The 17357-nt window shown below is 36.5% G+C and overlaps 1 protein-coding gene and 2 long non-coding RNA genes across 6 annotated transcripts in view; 2 read left to right on the forward strand and 1 right to left on the reverse strand.

The window, feature by feature from the left end:
• The first annotated feature begins 3129 nt into the window (after positions 1-3129).
• On the forward strand, positions 3130-4754 carry LOC125666520 (uncharacterized). The gene is made up of 2 exons (XR_007366711.2): positions 3130-3537; positions 4346-4754. It is a non-coding gene; the product is annotated as an uncharacterized LOC125666520 (long non-coding RNA).
• Positions 4755-5520: 766 nt separating this feature from the next.
• On the reverse strand, positions 5521-6893 carry LOC125654937 (uncharacterized). Its single transcript, XR_007362516.2, has 2 exons — positions 6423-6893; positions 5521-5967 (listed from the first exon to the last, which is right to left on the reverse strand). It is a non-coding gene; the product is annotated as an uncharacterized LOC125654937 (long non-coding RNA).
• Positions 6894-8823: 1930 nt separating this feature from the next.
• Positions 8824-17357, forward strand: part of LOC125651868 (tumor necrosis factor receptor superfamily member 1B-like) — a 31859-nt gene continuing 23325 nt past the window's right edge. Inside the window, exons 1-3 of one of the 4 annotated variants that reach the window (XM_056166901.1) lie at positions 8881-9189; positions 14649-14768; positions 17125-17200. In XM_056166901.1, the coding sequence (XP_056022876.1) occupies positions 17144-17200 (57 nt within the window). In that variant the 5' untranslated portion in view covers positions 8881-9189; positions 14649-14768; positions 17125-17143. Of the gene's footprint in view, positions 9190-14648; positions 14769-17124; positions 17201-17357 lie in introns of all 4 variants that reach the window. The other 3 variants (XM_056166900.1, XM_056166903.1, XM_056166902.1) reach the window with 3 other exon arrangements.

The following is a 17357-nucleotide window of genomic DNA, read 5'->3' on the forward strand; positions in this document are numbered from 1 at the left end:
AGTTTGGTGTCAATCAAGCAAATAATTCTTAAAATATAGGAAACAATATATTACTATGTCCAGTTCAATAATTGACTTTTGACCTCAAAATCAATATGGGTCATCTTCTCCTGAAGATGTACCAGTGTACTACATGTAAGTTTGATGTCTGCCAAGCAAAAGGGTTATCAAGATATTGAGTGGACAGTGTATTACTATGTCCAGTTTGACCTTTGACCACGTGTCCTCGAAATCAATAGGAGTCATCTCCTCCTGAATATACACCACTGTACTAAGTTTGATGTCTGTCAAGCAAAGGGTTCTCAAGATATTGAGCGGACAGTATATTCCAATGTCCAGTTTGACCCTTGACCTTTAAACATGTGACCTCAAAATCAATAGGGATCATCTTCTCCTGAAGATGTACCAGTGTAGCAAGTTTGATGTCTGTCAAGCAAAGGGTTCTCAAGATATTGAACGGACAGTATATTCCAATGTCCAGTTTGACCTTTGACCATATGACCTCAAAATCAATATGGGTCATCTACTCCTTAGGATGTACCAGTGTGCCAAGTTTGATGTCTTTCAAGCAAAGGGTTCTCAAGATATTGAGCGGACATTATATTCCTATGTCCAGAATAGATTGACCCTTGACCTTTTGACCTGAAAAATAATAGGTGTCCTCTTCTACTCATAACCAACCCACATATGAAATATCATTATCATCAAGTGAATGGTTCTCAAGATATTGAGCGGGCAACATGTGGTCTACCGACCGACCGCTTATTTTCTCAGTCGTTAAACAATAATGTTATCAATCAATCTTCACGGTCTGCCACGTGTACACTGCGGGTAACGCCATATTACTTGTCATGTGACCCAACTTCATCTTGACGGAAAAGACCGAACGAGACTTCGATTGGATATGAATCAATGCATTGGTTTACCGGCAATCGTAATTACTCGGCCTTTTCCGCGTGCGATGTAAATTTAGCTTTCGCGGAAATGGCCGATAAATCACTTGGATAAACGCGTTATCGGCTATTCGGTTGTTATCGGACATTCGGTTAAAAGTGGTTTCTGACTGATAAGTTTATTTGCTCAAAATCATTGTGATTGACGTTCTTTTAGGACATGACAACCGGTTTGTGTTGAACCGTAAATATTAAAAGTCAATAGAAATGTGCTGATGTATTCTATGGTGATGTAGAAGAATAGGAAGTTTACAGGTGTAGAATTTAGCTATTTTGTGAGGCATTTTGGTCACAAGTTTTATTGTATGTAAATGCAACCCGACATTTTCTTGCAATTTACCAACCATTACTTACCGTCAATACTACATTATAGGCCCTATAACAAATTGTCAGTGTCCGTTGAAACAAGTTTTCTCAATCTACAAGCAATAGTTTTGATTTTAATCCGTTATCGGAAATCCTGTTGATTGTTTAGAATATTACCGGAAACTCCGGTTTTGGTTATCGGTAATTACATTCATGTTAATGTAGAGGATAGTAAAAATCACAAGAATCACTCAGCATTGACCATTTAATTAGTTGTATATGAAATAAAATAAGGGGAAAAGACTTCTTTTCTATTAAAAAGTGCAATTTATTTGCCTTTTTTTTTTTTTTTTTTTGCTTTCATTTATAAACAAGTGCATAACAAAAAACCTTTTTTGCATAATCATCGAACTAAATTGCATTGGCACCAAATTGCATATTATGCATGGTCCAGGGGCGGATCCAGGACTTTTGGTTGGGGGGGGCGTGGAATTTTTTCCAGAGGCAGGGGGTCTGGGGGCCGCCCTAAGGCCCCTAGTGGGTCCAGTTACATCCCTTCTTACAAACAGAAACACATCTTTATCAACACTACTTAAAATGAGGCAAAATTTATCATCAGTAAATTTCTTTCTAGTCAAACTTATTTGTTCTCGTTGAGCTGTGATTTGAGTCCATCTATTTGTATTTCTTGGAATTGAATCCCCCCTACACACCTCATAGGCGGATCCAGGAATTTGTGAAGGGGGGGGGGGGTCTAGCACTTGATCGATCTTATAGCTACTTTTCACGATTTCCAACCCCACCCATTTACACCTTCTTTGCTTGTGTACATAACATTTTAGGGAGATCTTGAGACAGTTTTTATACATGCAAATGATTTCGTTTTTACTACTTCTTTCTCACGTTCTAGTCATTTTTATCCCTATACTCAAATCTGATTTTAAATCTTAAATAAAAGAAAAGCTGATTTAAAGGTTACTCCCAATAGGCCAGGGGTCTGCGGTAAATGGTGCAAAATCCTGCGTTCTGAGCATTTCCTGGCACTTCTTTTCACTTTTAAATTGTCAGCTTCTTAAACAAAACTTTTATGTTACATATACTTTTTTAAGAATTTTAAGTGATACTTGTATCTGACGAAAATATCGTAAATTATATAAATCAGCGTTTCGTCTTATTCATCATGGAATTAAATTATATACTGGTGTTGATAAATTTGAATGATGCTATTACATGCAAGTATACACTTTCATATCATTTCGACGCAAAGTCTTGTTAAAATTGAATAAGTTAACTTTTTTTGTCCGCAAAAAAAAAAGGGGGGGGGGGTCCAGACCCCCCCCCCCCCCTCTGGATCCGCCCTTGCACCTTTTTATCACATGTTACACCTCTTGCCTCAACAGATGTTTCTTTTTTCTTTTTTTTTAAATAAGAAGTAGATTTGAACAAAAAAATTCATAATAGCCAATAAAAAAATTAATGCATGATTTTGGGGAGGGAGGGGCTGCAAAAAATGGTTTTAAAAATAATTAACGTGTGTATTTAATAACATCATTGGGATGGGATGGGATGATTATCGGTACTATGTTCTTCATGTGGAGAAGCTACAGTAGTAGCAAGTGAAATCATCTATGTTATCTGAAATAAAAATATAAAATTCGGATTCAATGGATGCTTAGATTTTTTTAATGTTTTCAAAAATCCACATTTTTAGAAAAAGGGTTGGTTCTATTTTTACTCGATCATTTTATAACTTGACATCAGTCGAAACTCCCTCTTCCTAGTATAAAATGCCCCATACCTTACATGTACTACCTTACTCTTTTGTCTTACAGTTAATCACACATATACAAATCCGTTAGATCCGGGTTCGATTAGGTCCTGCAGTACCCCTGCTTGTCGTAAAAGGCGACTAAATGGGACGGTCCTTTGGACGAAACCACAGGCAATTGCCTGTGGACGAAACCGCTTAAACCGAGGTCCCGTGTCACAAAGTGTGGCACGATAAAGATCCCTCCCTGCTTATAGGCCATAAGCGCCGAGCATAGGCCTAAATTTTGCAGCCCTGGTGACGTCTCCGTATAAGTGAAATACTCTCGAGAGGGACGTTAAACAATATACAATCAATGAATCAATCAATCAAATTGTCATCAGAAAAACTGTTTAATTCCTATTAGATCCACCAACTCGGTACATAGGATGACGCAACGCAAATACTCACTGTCATGATCGTGTGCAGGATTGGACAAAACAAGATGGCAGACGGCATTTCCAAACAAAGGTAGGCTCTTAAAACTCTTCATTTTACCGACTTATTAGACGACGAATTTATGAATTTAAAACACTGCCTGGCCAGGGAGGCATCATTAAGTTGATTGGTTGTTGGAATTTTTACTCATGTACACGTACAACTCTAAATTCATTGATCGAAGTTGACGATGTTGCCTCGATAGAATCCGAAGCGGGCGAAGATGTTTCTAATCATGTTTTCATGCATTTTAAGAAAGATACTTTCGGTAAAATAGACTCTGCACATATCTTTTGATGAAAACTTCAACCAGTGTATGCGATTTGTCCCTTAAATTGCCTTGGTTAGATAGATATCTTGACTTGAACATTTGCTAATGTGCAGGATTGAACTGTGGTCGTTTCCACGATAAACGTGCCGGATTGGACCTCGATTTTGGTTCAGGATTGGACCCTCTTTTTATCTTTATTTTCAAAATCCTTTATATTTTCGAATCTCGACTTCACTTTATCATATTTTAGTTTGATTAATGTAGCTTATTAGATTCTCAGACATTTCCAACATGACCATGGTGTATTTTGAATTTTTTTTTTACTGTTATCAAATTACATCGTCGTTTAAGTTCCCAACGACGACAATTGCTACTGTAAAAATATTCATTCGTTATCTCCTTCAAATAGAACCAATATAACAGATCTATACATGAATCACCAATCTTTGCAGATGTAACGTTGACTGTTCGTATCCAGGATATATAAGGCCATTTTGACCTATAAAACACGTGAGAAATTATCATAATTTTATAATCCTCTGTAACAATAGATTTTCTCCTTTGTTTCAGGTATCAAGCCCTAGAACTTCATTCCATGAGATGGGTACACTTCGAATGTGCGAAATTGGTGGTGAGGAATTCAAGACCAATTCTGAATTTCGTAGGCATGTAAAAAGGAAACATCAATCAGAGAAATTGTCTTCGTTTGTGACCAGTGCAACACACGCTTATAAAAGAAACATGAAGTACAAAAAATTACATTGTTTTCTGAATACACGAAGTGCATACATATACCATGGCAGCCGTTTTATATATCCGTCTATGTACATTATGAAACGATTATTTTTACGGTATTATGTTTTGTTTTACAGAGATACTACTAATCTTTTACATTGCATTATACACATGCTGATGTGTTATTTCATTGAACCAGAAGTGTTCTTAATTTTTATTTGTTATTAAATATATTTCAATGTTATTGCGTTTGTATTGAACTAATAACAACTAGTGAAAAATTTGTATTGAAGAGTAACCTCTCATCTGAGCAGCAAATATTGAAGAAGAAAAAACATCATGGACAAAACTGCTTTTCATTTAGGTTCATCTTTCAGCTACAGGAGTGATATTGCGAATTTCTGAGAAAATATCCTTTTTATTTTCTTTCATCAGTATATGCACTCTAAGGTTGAATTCAATGTAATTACAAGAAACGAAAGGTTTTTAAATACAAAAATACTGATATTTATTACTAGCTTGAAAATACGGATGTATATTTAATTGCTGTTATAAAATTTAGAAATTCATTTCAAAATTAAGGATTATCTCCCTCATGCATAGCTCTTATCCTTGGACGAATTTGGCTCCACTTGTTTGGCACGCTATTTTTGGCTATATTTAGATCTAAAACTTCATAGTTATTTCGGATTTCAAACATTTCGGTTGAGCATCACTGAAGAGACATTATTTATCGAAATGCGCATCTGGTGCATCAAAATTGGTACCGTATAAGTTTGACATTCTAACAAACACTTTTACCGTAAGTAATTATCCTTGTAAGTGAGTTGGCCTCGATATCTTGCACGACATATGCACTCAAGACTATTAGAATTAAAATGATAGGGAATTTTTTCAAAAGATAATAAATCCCGCTTTAACAAGCAAAACTGGCTCCAGCAGAAGCATACATATGAAAGGAACAAGTGCATGTGGACAGATGATTAAGTATTGAAAACATGAACATCTCAACATCTTATAGTCTTTATTGTCATTGAACAGCTTTGTGAAATGTAAACCATCATGCCTGAAGAGATTATTATACGTCAACCCATGCTCAGTTTTAATAATTCCATGCAGATATCACAAATGTTAAGTGGTTGGGAATCGAACATGGTCTACATGTGTATATACAATATAAATGTATTTGCTTCTGCAAAATGAAGACTTTTCAACATGTTGATCTTCGAGAACAAGGCTCCTTCTAACGTGTGGCAGAACTTTAGATTCATGTGCGCGGTAAAATTCTCAAACACTTAAAAGATTTTCGAGCTGGCTCTTCCGGCTTACTGATAGTTCCTTGCTCCACGTGCTCTTTTAGGTTTGTCAAAACCATGGTTTTAGTAGGAGACCATAAATAGAACACACTTCATTCACTTGCAACTTTTAAGCTTAAGGAAGTCCGCTCCTGACTGGATCTGTAAGAGAGAAAAAATGCATGTATTTAAGAAAGGGTCCAATCCTGAACCAAAATCGAGGTCCAATCCGGCACGTTTATCGTGGAAACGACCACAGTCCAATCCTGCACATTAGCAAATGTTCAAGTCAAGATATCTATCTAACCAAGGCAATTTAAGGGACAAATCGCATACACTGGTTGAAGTTTTCATCAAAAGATATGTGCAGAGTCTATTTTACCGAAAGTATCTTTCTTAAAATGCATGAAAACATGATTAGAAACATCTTCGCCCGCTTCGGATTCTATCGAGGCAACATCGTCAACTTCGATCAATGAATTTAGAGTTGTACGTGTACATGAGTAAAAATTCCAACAACCAATCAACTTAATGATGCCTCCCTGGCCAGGCAGTGTTTTAAATTCATAAATTCGTCGTCTAATAAGTCGGTAAAATGAAGAGTTTTAAGAGCCTACCTTTGTTTGGAAATGCCGTCTGCCATCTTGTTTTGTCCAATCCTGCACACGATCATGACAGTGATACTGTGATTATAAATCTCTATTACTTCGTTCCCGACACTTAACAACACGAGTTTTGCGACTTTTCTATCACTAAAACACCAATTTAGCGTATTTTAAAACACGATGGTAACCTTATTTCCGATAACATAAATTCTGAAAAACCGATAACAATTACTTTGTTGTCGATAACATGTTTTTATCCTACCCAATGATTTTAATAAACTCCATTGTTCTCTTACTGTAAGTTTATTTCGATCTATCATTTCCTAAAGGATTATGTAAGTCTAAAAAATTAAAATGAATAAATACAATTCTTTACTGTTCTAGTATCACATTTTTGGTAGATTTTTACAGAATACATAACGAAATTTCCATACTACCCATAGTCCTCTGTGTGTGTGCGAACGACCTCTGGCGGAAGTTTGCGAAATTTCTATTTTCGGTGCTGATAAATCAATCGGAACTCCTCGAATGTCTTGCGCACTCGACATAGATCTCGGATGTAATACGGTGGCATCCATGAGTGAATTTGATGCATTGCCGATTGGCTGATAAGTGGGAATTGCTTGAATTGCGCTTTTAGCCGTTGAAAGGATGATCATATACCTAAGTAGTATTACAATTACCGCTGCATAGAATGTGTCTTCATCAATAAAAATCACGTATGAACTTACCCTATGTTTCCCAAACATACATCATTGAACCGAATGTCTAATTTTGTCTAATTACATTTGATCTTAAAAAAACATAGACAGGCATGATGCTAGCCCATGTACGCCGAATTTCCTCAATCAAATTAGATCTTGAATTTAATTAGTACTTAAGTATGATTGAAGTTTCCTTTTGATATAAAGCATTCATATTTAATGATATACAAGTCTGGTTGGACAGGGCAGCTTAAGCATTTTATATATGATTTATGGTCACATGTTCAAGTAATACAGAACATTCAATTTTTCATATTTCTTAATCGAAATTATTCATGTATATCCGGTAGAGGATTTAGGAGGGTAAATCAAGGAAATCATGGTCTCTTATTTAGAAAAGCAATCTTTTTTTCCACTCTCAGAGAAATAGATTTACAACTTGGAACAAATTCAAATGTTAATCTGGTACGTTGAAATATATTTTTCAAACAGAACACCATGCAATTCTTTTATTCGATAATCTTGATATTTATATTCGATAATCTTGTTATTCATATTCGACAAATCTTGAGTTATATTTCTTAATTTTGATCTCTATGTGCGAAAATTTTGATTTGTATTCTATAGTCTTGTAATTTATACTCGATAGTCTTGTAATTTACATGTATATTCAATAAATTTTGATTTATATTCGACAATATTGATCAATAAAATGAATATAATTAACAAGATTATGAAATGTAAATAAAAAATGTCGCATACAAATATCAAGATTATCGAACATACATCAAAATTTTCACATATAAATATTTAGATAATTGAAAATAAATCAAGATTTGTATAATATTGCGACGTTTTACATTTTCACTTACCTGACATCTTTGCTATCTCTGCTGCTATGTACGGATTGAAGAGATTATTTTAATTTTATTTTTAAAGTATATAAACGGAATCTCATAATTGAAAGGAGTCTCCTCATTATATTCTTCGTGGAAATGACATCTGCATGGAGCATCTCCAAATTAATATTGATCCCGGCAAACGCAAGTTATAGATGCAATTAACTTAATATTTGAAGTGGTACCGCCATCGCGGAAGTTGTCTTTAATCTCGCTTAGATCACTTACCTAGTTTGTTAAGAGTGTTAATCCCAATAATTATAATTCCTCATGTTTGATTATTTCTATAACATAGAATATTAACTTATTTTTTAATCAGTATGGATATTTATAAACATTAATCTACAAAATGAAGAATATAAAGACAATCGGCAATGTAAGTTTAATATCGTTTTAACGTCTAAGTGCGAATCGTCCGAAGGCGAAACGTCACAGGGTGAATCGTCTTTTGGGGCGAATCGTCTTAGCACGAAACGTCCTCAGGGGCGAAACGTCCCGTATTCTCCGATGACAACCGAATAGCCGATAACGCGTTTACCCGTGTGTAAATCGGAATATCCAAAAATTACGGAGTCAAGTCAAATCGTACCCTGACCGACTCGTACCAGGTCAACTCGTATCAAAAAGGTAAAAGTCAACTCGTACCAAAAAGGTAAAAGTCAACTCGTACCCAAGAATCTGGTTACATATGTCACTTATATGCGCATAGATATATTGTATTATGGGCAGATTCTTGGGTTCGAGATGACTTTTGCCTTTTTGGTACGAGTTGACCTATGGGGTACGAGTTGACCTGGGTACGAGTCGGTCAGGGTACAAGTTGACTAGAAATAAAATTACGTTTATCTAAAAATAGATGAAGAACGTCTATTCGGGTAAGATCTAAAATATATATCCATCTAATTCCAGGTCAAGATCGGTGTTAATCCTTTCTTTGTTTCTTACGATCAGTGGATTGTAATTTATGTGGAAACGAGGGGTGATTTATTCGGTCTGTCGTAGCTGTTACCCTCACACAGGGTCAAGACTTCAGGCCACAAACAAGGGGACAGAAGAGACCGAATATGAATTACCCCCTCGTTTCCACAGAAATTAAATGGAATGCAGTTTACTGTATATGTCACATATGTGACAAGAAATAAGGACTCGGTTCGACAATGCAGTTTTGTAAACATGGTACTAGCATAGATCTACGTATCGTCGACTGCCCTATTTCGGCGGTACATAGAATCACCGAAATTACCGCTAATCACCGAAATTACCGAAGAGATGACCGAAATTACCAATAAAGGGGCCGAAATTACCTTAGTGTATGTTCATCTATATACCATCTAGTCACACATCAAATTTCATGAAGATTGATAACGATTTGAAGGATTTGTGGTCATTAAACCGCTTAATGTGAAGTGTAAATACAAGTTATTTCCCACGTATTAATGAAATAAAATATTTGTCCTGAATTTTATATTGCCATTTGGAACTTACTGGTTGGGCCCTATTTATAGTTCACTTACTGAGTACCTGTCAGTAAAGGGAAGTAACTCGGATTCACACGTCACAATAATCGGTTTTATGGAAACAATTCCTTCAAATCGTTACCAATCTTCATGAAATTTGATGTGTGACTAGATGGTATATAGATTAACATATACTGAGGTAATTTCGGCCCCTTTATTGGTAATTTCAGTCATTTCTTAGGTAATATTGGTGATTAGCAGTAATTTCGGTGATTCTATGCACCCCTATTTCGGTGACTGACCAGAATCGGTGACCTTTTGTTTACGAGTGCACGTTGTCGTTTCCGGGTGTAGATTGCGTCATTAATTTTGCCGTAGTGTTTGCAAACATATATAGAGTACGTTCCCAAAAATGAACAACTAGAAGGAGCGTATGCAAAAAATCAACATGGGCACCCCAAAAATAAGCCCATTTACTTATTACTTTTTCAAGCAAACCTTCAAATTAATATAAAGTATACCAAAAGTATAGAACTCTACACTATGTTATGTTATTCATTGATGTTTAGTTGCACATTCCTCCTGTATATATGTTTTTACAGTTACAAGCTTTTGGTAAACTTATATTAACAATGGTCACCGAAATAGGAGACGTCACCGTTTTAGGACCACAAAGTGACATGTTTTTTGGTACGAAAATATATTCAATAAATGTACCAATGAAATTGAAATTTTTGGATGAAAGTAAAGAAATTAAATTACTTTAAAGGTAGGTGTATTGTTTATTTATTTAATCCAAGTGATTAATGAGAAAATTGCGGTTTATTATTAAGGTCACCGAAACTGGTCAGTCGACAATATATGTAGGCTAGTCAGTAATCACGGTTGCCTCGGCTGAAGAATATTCAACCAAATTATGTAACCAGTCATGTTACCTTGAATAATGAGGTGAAAACACCATGTAAATTTTGTTCCTGGAAAATAAGATTTATATGAAACTATGATTTTTAACTAAATATTTATCACTTCACTTGGCCAAAATTTGATATGAAATTAATGTATCTCTCTGTAGCGGTCAGCCGGGTTCGATCGCCGGTGGTCAGATATAGCTCAGTTGGTAGAGCACCTGACTAGATCGGATTCAGGGGGCCCGGGTTTGAGTCCCAGTCTGGTCCGTTGCATTTTTTCCCTTCCTGTTACATTTGGTGCCGTAGACCAGCCCCTGGAACTGACAGGTGAAAATGCCTGCCAGCAGCTAGGGGATAAAGATCCTGGGTTGATGTCTTCAGGGTGTGAAGACATTTAAGGAGGGAGGAATATAGCCGTCAGCCAGATTCGATCGCCGGTGGCAAGATAGCTCAGTTGGTAGAGCACCTGACTAGAGATTCAGGGGGCCCGGTTTTGAGTCCCGGTCTGGTCCGTTTTTCTCCCTTCCTGTTACATATCTGTATAACAATGAAGTGTTGAATATTGAGCAAATTTTCATTTTTGAAAACCACTTACCATGACCATTCACATGCAGGTGCTTGAATTGCCAATAGAGCATTTAAGATGTACCCTAGACAGCTGTCTGCACAAAATACATGCAATATTTTTCTATGAAATAATTATCAATACAAGGTTTTAGCTGTGTGATATATTTATCATTGCACTCAGGTGACCATAAAGGCCCATAGGACTGTTGTTAGATTATTAGTGATATGCAGCTGCTACAGTGAAATCCCCTTATTCAGCTGCGATAGTTAGATACTGCATGTATAGTATGAAAAAGTAATCCGAGATTTGATATCCTCCGACTCTTACCCCCGCTTTTATATTGTGACATATACACACATGAGGAGCTAAGAGAAAGTTCAGGATAAGAGGATCAAAGGAATATCGGATTAATGAAAAAGCTGCATAAAATCTATACATCATATGTAGTTCTTGGATATGGCTTAAATCGCCTTAATTTCGTGTCCATTATATGCATACAGATTGTGATATTCCAAATAAATTTTTCTAGAAACATTTTGCACACTGTTGTTACGAAGATGCATGGAGCACCAAATTAACATATACTCCTCCTGGGCACCTGATCCCACCTCTGGTATATCCAGGGGACCGTGTCTGCCCAACTCTATTTTGTATTGCTTATAGGAGTTATGAGATTCAGATCATTGTTTGTTATCTTCGCCTTTCATTTTAAATGATTTTAAAGAAATCTTTAATTATTCAAAGTTGTATGATCATTTCAATTATTGAATTCAATTTAATTTAATTGATATGTGCAATCAATTGAATTATTACACACAATTGATATAATTGAATTAATGCGCACATCAATTCAATTGATGAGAGCAATAATTGATTTTATGTGTGCATCAATTGCTAGCTCTCATCAATTTAATTGATTGTGCACATCATTTTTATGAAGTTATTGCTCGTAATATTTTATTTGGAGCACAATATGAATTATTTGGTATGATCTCTTTAATTCATTTGAAGATATATTTATATGTGCCCATCAATTCTTTTATATTAAGAGCAACAATTCTATTAAAGAGATCATTAATACCTGGTACGCAATTTCCGAGATGCCCAATAGTTTTTTCCCTTTGTGGAACTCTTACGCACAGTGAGACGCAAAACATACTTTCATCCACACACATCGGGTACAAATGCTTATCGCTGCCTTTAAATTATTAACGATGTGTATCGAACATCATGCAACCTGCACCCAAACTGCTAGGGCACGCAATTTTAATGATAATAAAATAGCTCGAACAAAAATCGATAATCACCATGTTTCTTTGATTAGTTTAAAGTATCACTCGTGCAGAAGAGGAAATAAAAAATAAATTCATTTTTCAAACAAATATTATTCTTGATATGGTCAGTTTAATGAATACCAACAGCTGATATAAACAAAATTTACACTTTCATTACTTTTATCTGTATTTACATATAGCTAGTCTATAGTATATGTATACATCTTGTACCCACTCAAGCGTTCAACAGAATACTGAACATACCTCCATCACAGAGGAGCTGATTCTTGGAAGTTGCGTATTCAATTGGATTGAAGATATCTCTAATTAGTTAGTTATTGTCTTTAAAAGAATTATTGTGCACATGAATTGAATTAAAGCTTCCTGACATAGTGCAGATTCAAGTTTGTTAATATCATGGTCCCCGGGGGAAGGATGGGGCCACAATTGGGGATCAAAGTTTTACATGCAAATACATGTATATAGGGAAATTCATTAAAAACCACTGGGCCAGGAATGTAGAAATTTACATGAAAGCTTCCTTATATTGTGCAGATTCAAGATTGTTCAAGTCATGGCCCTCAGGGTAGGATGCAGCCACAATAAGGGATCAAATATATAGGGAGAAAATCTTTAAAAATCTTCTTCTCAAGAACCACTGGACTAGGAAAGTAGAAATTTACATGAAAGCTTCCTGACATAGTGCAGATTCAAGTTTGTTCAAATCATGACCCCCAGGGGTAGGATGGGGCCACAATAGGGGATCAAATTTTTACAGACAAATATATAGGGAAAATCTTTAAAAATCTTCTCAAGAACCAATTTGGCCAGTAAAGTTTACATTTACATGAAAGGTTCCTGACATAGTGCAGATTCAAGTTTGTAAAAATCATGGTCCCCGGGGATAGGTTGGGGCCACAATAGGGACCAAAGTTTTACATGCAAACATATAGAAATGTTTAGTTTTTGGCCAAGCGTGAGCGATGTGGCCCATGGGACTCGTGTTGTGCTTTCTCCATCCGTCTGTCTGTCTGTCAGAATTCTGTGAACACTTCTCCTCCAGTATGGGTTATAGGCATCGTCGGAAACCCAGGGTTGATTACGCTTCATTCCTCTCTCCATCACCTGTGAGTCCATTCATTCCTACTCGCTAGTTAATCTCATGAATAAATAATTGGGCGCTCATCATATACCCTGAGTGAATTTGTCCAATTAACAAGATGCTTTCAACCCAATTTCTGTATACAATTCTTGTGATAGCAAAGTTAAGTTGATGCTACCTTTAAAAACAGAAGAGTTCCATTACTATTACGATTACTTTGATTGAACGATATTTTGAAATATTTATTCATGAGAATGAGCGAGTAGGAATGAATGGACCCACAGGTGATGGGAAGAGGAACGAAACATAATCAACTGTGGGTTTCCGACATTGAGGTTATCGGATAAACTAGAAACTTTGCACAATGCTTCATTGCCATTGTAGATGTGCATATTATAGGGACAGGAGGATCCAATTATTTTACTAACAGTTATAGTGGACCTAAGAGGGGTGGAGCTAGGATGTAAAGTAGTTTGTGAACACTTCTCCTATATGGGTTATCGGATAGACTTGAACTTTGTACACTGCTTCATTGCCATTATTAACTCACCTGAGCTGAAAGCTCAAGTGAGCTTTTCTGATTGCCTGTTGTCCGTTGTCTCTCGTCTGTCCATCTGTCTGTAAGCTTTTCACACTTTTCACTTCTTCTCCAGAACCACTGGGCCAATTTCAACCAAACTTGGTACAAATCATCCTTGGGTGAAGGGGATTCAAAATCGTTCAAAAAAAGGACTATGCCCTTTCAAAGGGGAGATATTCACAAAAATGCAAAGATAGGATGGGGTCTTTTAAAAATCTTTTTCAAGTACCACTTTGCCAGAAGAGCTGACATTTACATGAAAGCTTCCTGACATAGTGCAGATCCAAGTTTGTTAAAATCATGACCCCCAGCATTAGGATGGGACCACAATAGGGAATCAAAATTTTACTTACAATTATATAGGGAAAATCTTTAAAAATCCTCTTCTCAAGAACCACTGGGCTAGGAAAGTAGAAATTTACATGAAAGCTTTCTGACATAGTGCAGATTCAAGTTTGTTCAAATCATGGCCCCCTGGAGTAGGTTGGGGCCACAATAGGAATCTAATTTTTACATGCGAAATCTTTAGATATGGGCCAAGGTGACTCATTTGTTGAGCAATGTGGTCCATGGGCCTCTTGTTAGATGTCCATTTTGTCAGAACAGAAGGATCCAATTATTTTCCTAAAAGTTATAGTGGATCTATGAGGGGTGGAGGATGTAAAATAGTTTGTGAACACTTCTCCTCTTATATGGGTTATCAGATAGACTTGAAATTTTGTACAATCCTTCATTACCATTTGTAGATGTACATATTGTTGGGACAGGGGGATCCAATTATTTTCCTAAACATTATAGTGGATCTAAGAGGGGTGGAGGATGTCAGATGACTTGTGAACACTTCTCCTATATGGCTTATCAGATAGGTAGATTTAAAACTTTGTACAATGCTTCATTGTATTTTTAGGTCACCTGAATCATTCAGGTGACCTATTGCTATCTGTTTTTGTCCGTCGTCGTGCATCATGCGTCGTGCGTTAACATTTGAACATTATCAGCTTCTTCTCTGAAACCCCTGAACCAATTTCAACCAATTTTGGCATATAGCATCTGTGGGTGGAGGGGAACAAAAATTGTGAAATTCGTGGTCCCTGCCCCCCTGGGGCCTGAGGGGTGGGGCAAAAACCATCAAAATGAGTGTAATTTTAAAAAATCTTCTTTACTCCTGGACATCAAGAAGCCAAACTGTGGGCATAATTATAATGAGCGTTGAGCCCTCTACCAAAAATGTGAAATTCATGGCCCCTGGGGCAGGGGTTCTTGTGTTAGGGTGGGGCTCTATTGGTCATATAGTGAAAATGTAGAAATTCTTTGAAAATCTTCTTCTCTGTCTCTGGGTATTAAGTAGACAAACTAATAGCATGGTAATGATGAGCAAGGATGCCTCTTTAAAAATTGTGAAATTCATGGCCCCTGGATCAGGGGTTCTGGTGTGTTAGGATGGGGCTCTATTGGTCATATAGTGAAAATGTAGAAATTCTTTGAAAATCTTCTTCTCTGTCTCTGGGTATTAAGTAGACAAACTAATAGCATGGTAATGATGAGCAAGGATGCCTCTTTAAAAATTGTGAAATTCATGGCCCCTGGATTAGGGGTTCTGGTGCTAGGGTGGGGCTCTATAAGTCATATAGTGAAAATGCATTATTTCTTTGAAAATGTTCTTCTCTGTCCTTGGGTATTTAAGTAGACAAACCAATAGCATGGTTATGATGAGCAAGGATGCCTCTTTCAAAATTGTGAAATTCATGGCCCCTGGGTCAGGGGTTCTGGTATTAGGGTGGGGCCTATTGATCATATAGTGAAAATGCATTTTATTTCTTTGAAAATCTTCTCCTCTGCTGCTGGGTATTAAGTAGACAAACTAATAGTATGATAATGATGATCAAGGATGCTTCTTTCAAAACTGAAATTTATGGCCCCTGGGTCAGGGGTTCTGGTGCAAAGGCGGGGCTGATTGATTATATAGTGAAAATGCAATATTTCTTTGAAAATCTTCTGTTTTTGTCCGTCGTCATGCGTTAACATTTGAACATTTTCAGCTTCTTCTCTGAAACCCCGGAACCAATTTCAACCAATTTTGGCATATAGCATCTGTGGGTGGAGGGGAACAAAAATTGTGAAATTCGTGGTCCCTGCCCCCCTGGGGCCTGAGGGATGGGGCAAAAACCATCAAAATGAGTGTAATTTTAAAAAATCTTCTTCTTTACTCCTGGACATCAAGAAGCCAAACTGTGGACATAATTATAATGAGCGTTGAGCCCTCTACCAATATTGTGAAATTCACGGCCCCTGGGGCAGGGGTTCTTGTGTTAGGGTGGGGCTCTATTGGTCATATAGTGAAAATGTAGAAATTCTTTGAAAATCTTCTTATATTGGTTTTATCTAAGGAGTAAATAACCCTTTTCTTTATGATGTCTCAGACCTAGGTTTTTTAAAAAGGATTATTGATTAAACATAAAAATGACACATGTACTTCATGACCACATAGCTATTCAATGTTTCTTCCATCCAAAAGTAAAATTCTTATATTTAAACACAAACCTAATTCAAACATTGGAAGGTTGTTACATGATACTCAGGTGACCTATAAGGCCCCTGGGCCTCTTGTTATTAGATGTGGATATTGTTGGGACGGGATGATCCAATTATTTTCCTAAAAGTTATAGTGGATCTAAGAGAGGTGGAGGATGTAAACTTCTCCTCCTATATGGCTTATTGGATAGATCTGAAACTATGTACAATGCTTCATTGCCATATTTGTAGATGTGCATATTTGTGGGATGAGAGGATCCAATTATTTTCGTAAAAGTTATAGTGGATCTAAGAGGGTTGGGAGTGTGTTAAAATAGATTGTGAATGCTTCTCCTCCTATATGGCTTATCTGATAGACTTGAAATTTTGTACAATACTTCAATGCCATTTGCAAATGTGCATATTGTCGGGAAAGGCGAATCCATTTGTTTTCTTTAAAGTTATAGTGGATCTGAGGTGTGGAAGATGTAAAATTGTTTGTGAATGCTTCTCCTATGTGGCTTATGTTAGTTCATAATGTCTATGTTCCTTCTCGTGCTTTTCCCTCCATATCGTGCAGTACATTAAAGGAAGGAGGTTTCATTTGGAGCACTTCCAATTTGGGGAGATTGGGAGACATTTGTTTTTCTTAAAAACAATCTCCATTTCATTGTTGTTTTAGTTTACATACTTTATTTCTTTTATTTTCAGTTATATAAAACAATAGAAGATGCAGAACAACACATTTACATGTATATTGCTAGTGGCTTTAACCGCTCTGGTGTGTGTAAGTATATGTACACTTTTATGAGTATTTAAAACATTCTTAGGCCATCTGAGACCCTCAGCTGGTGCCTATTGCTATCCATACCTATACTTTCACAATTCTGAGACCCTCAGCTGGTGCCTATTGCTATCCATACCTATACTTTCTGAGACCCTCA

Source organism: Ostrea edulis, chromosome 5 (genome assembly GCF_947568905.1).
Source record: "Ostrea edulis chromosome 5, xbOstEdul1.1, whole genome shotgun sequence".
Taxonomy (NCBI): Eukaryota; Metazoa; Mollusca; class Bivalvia; order Ostreida; family Ostreidae; genus Ostrea; species Ostrea edulis.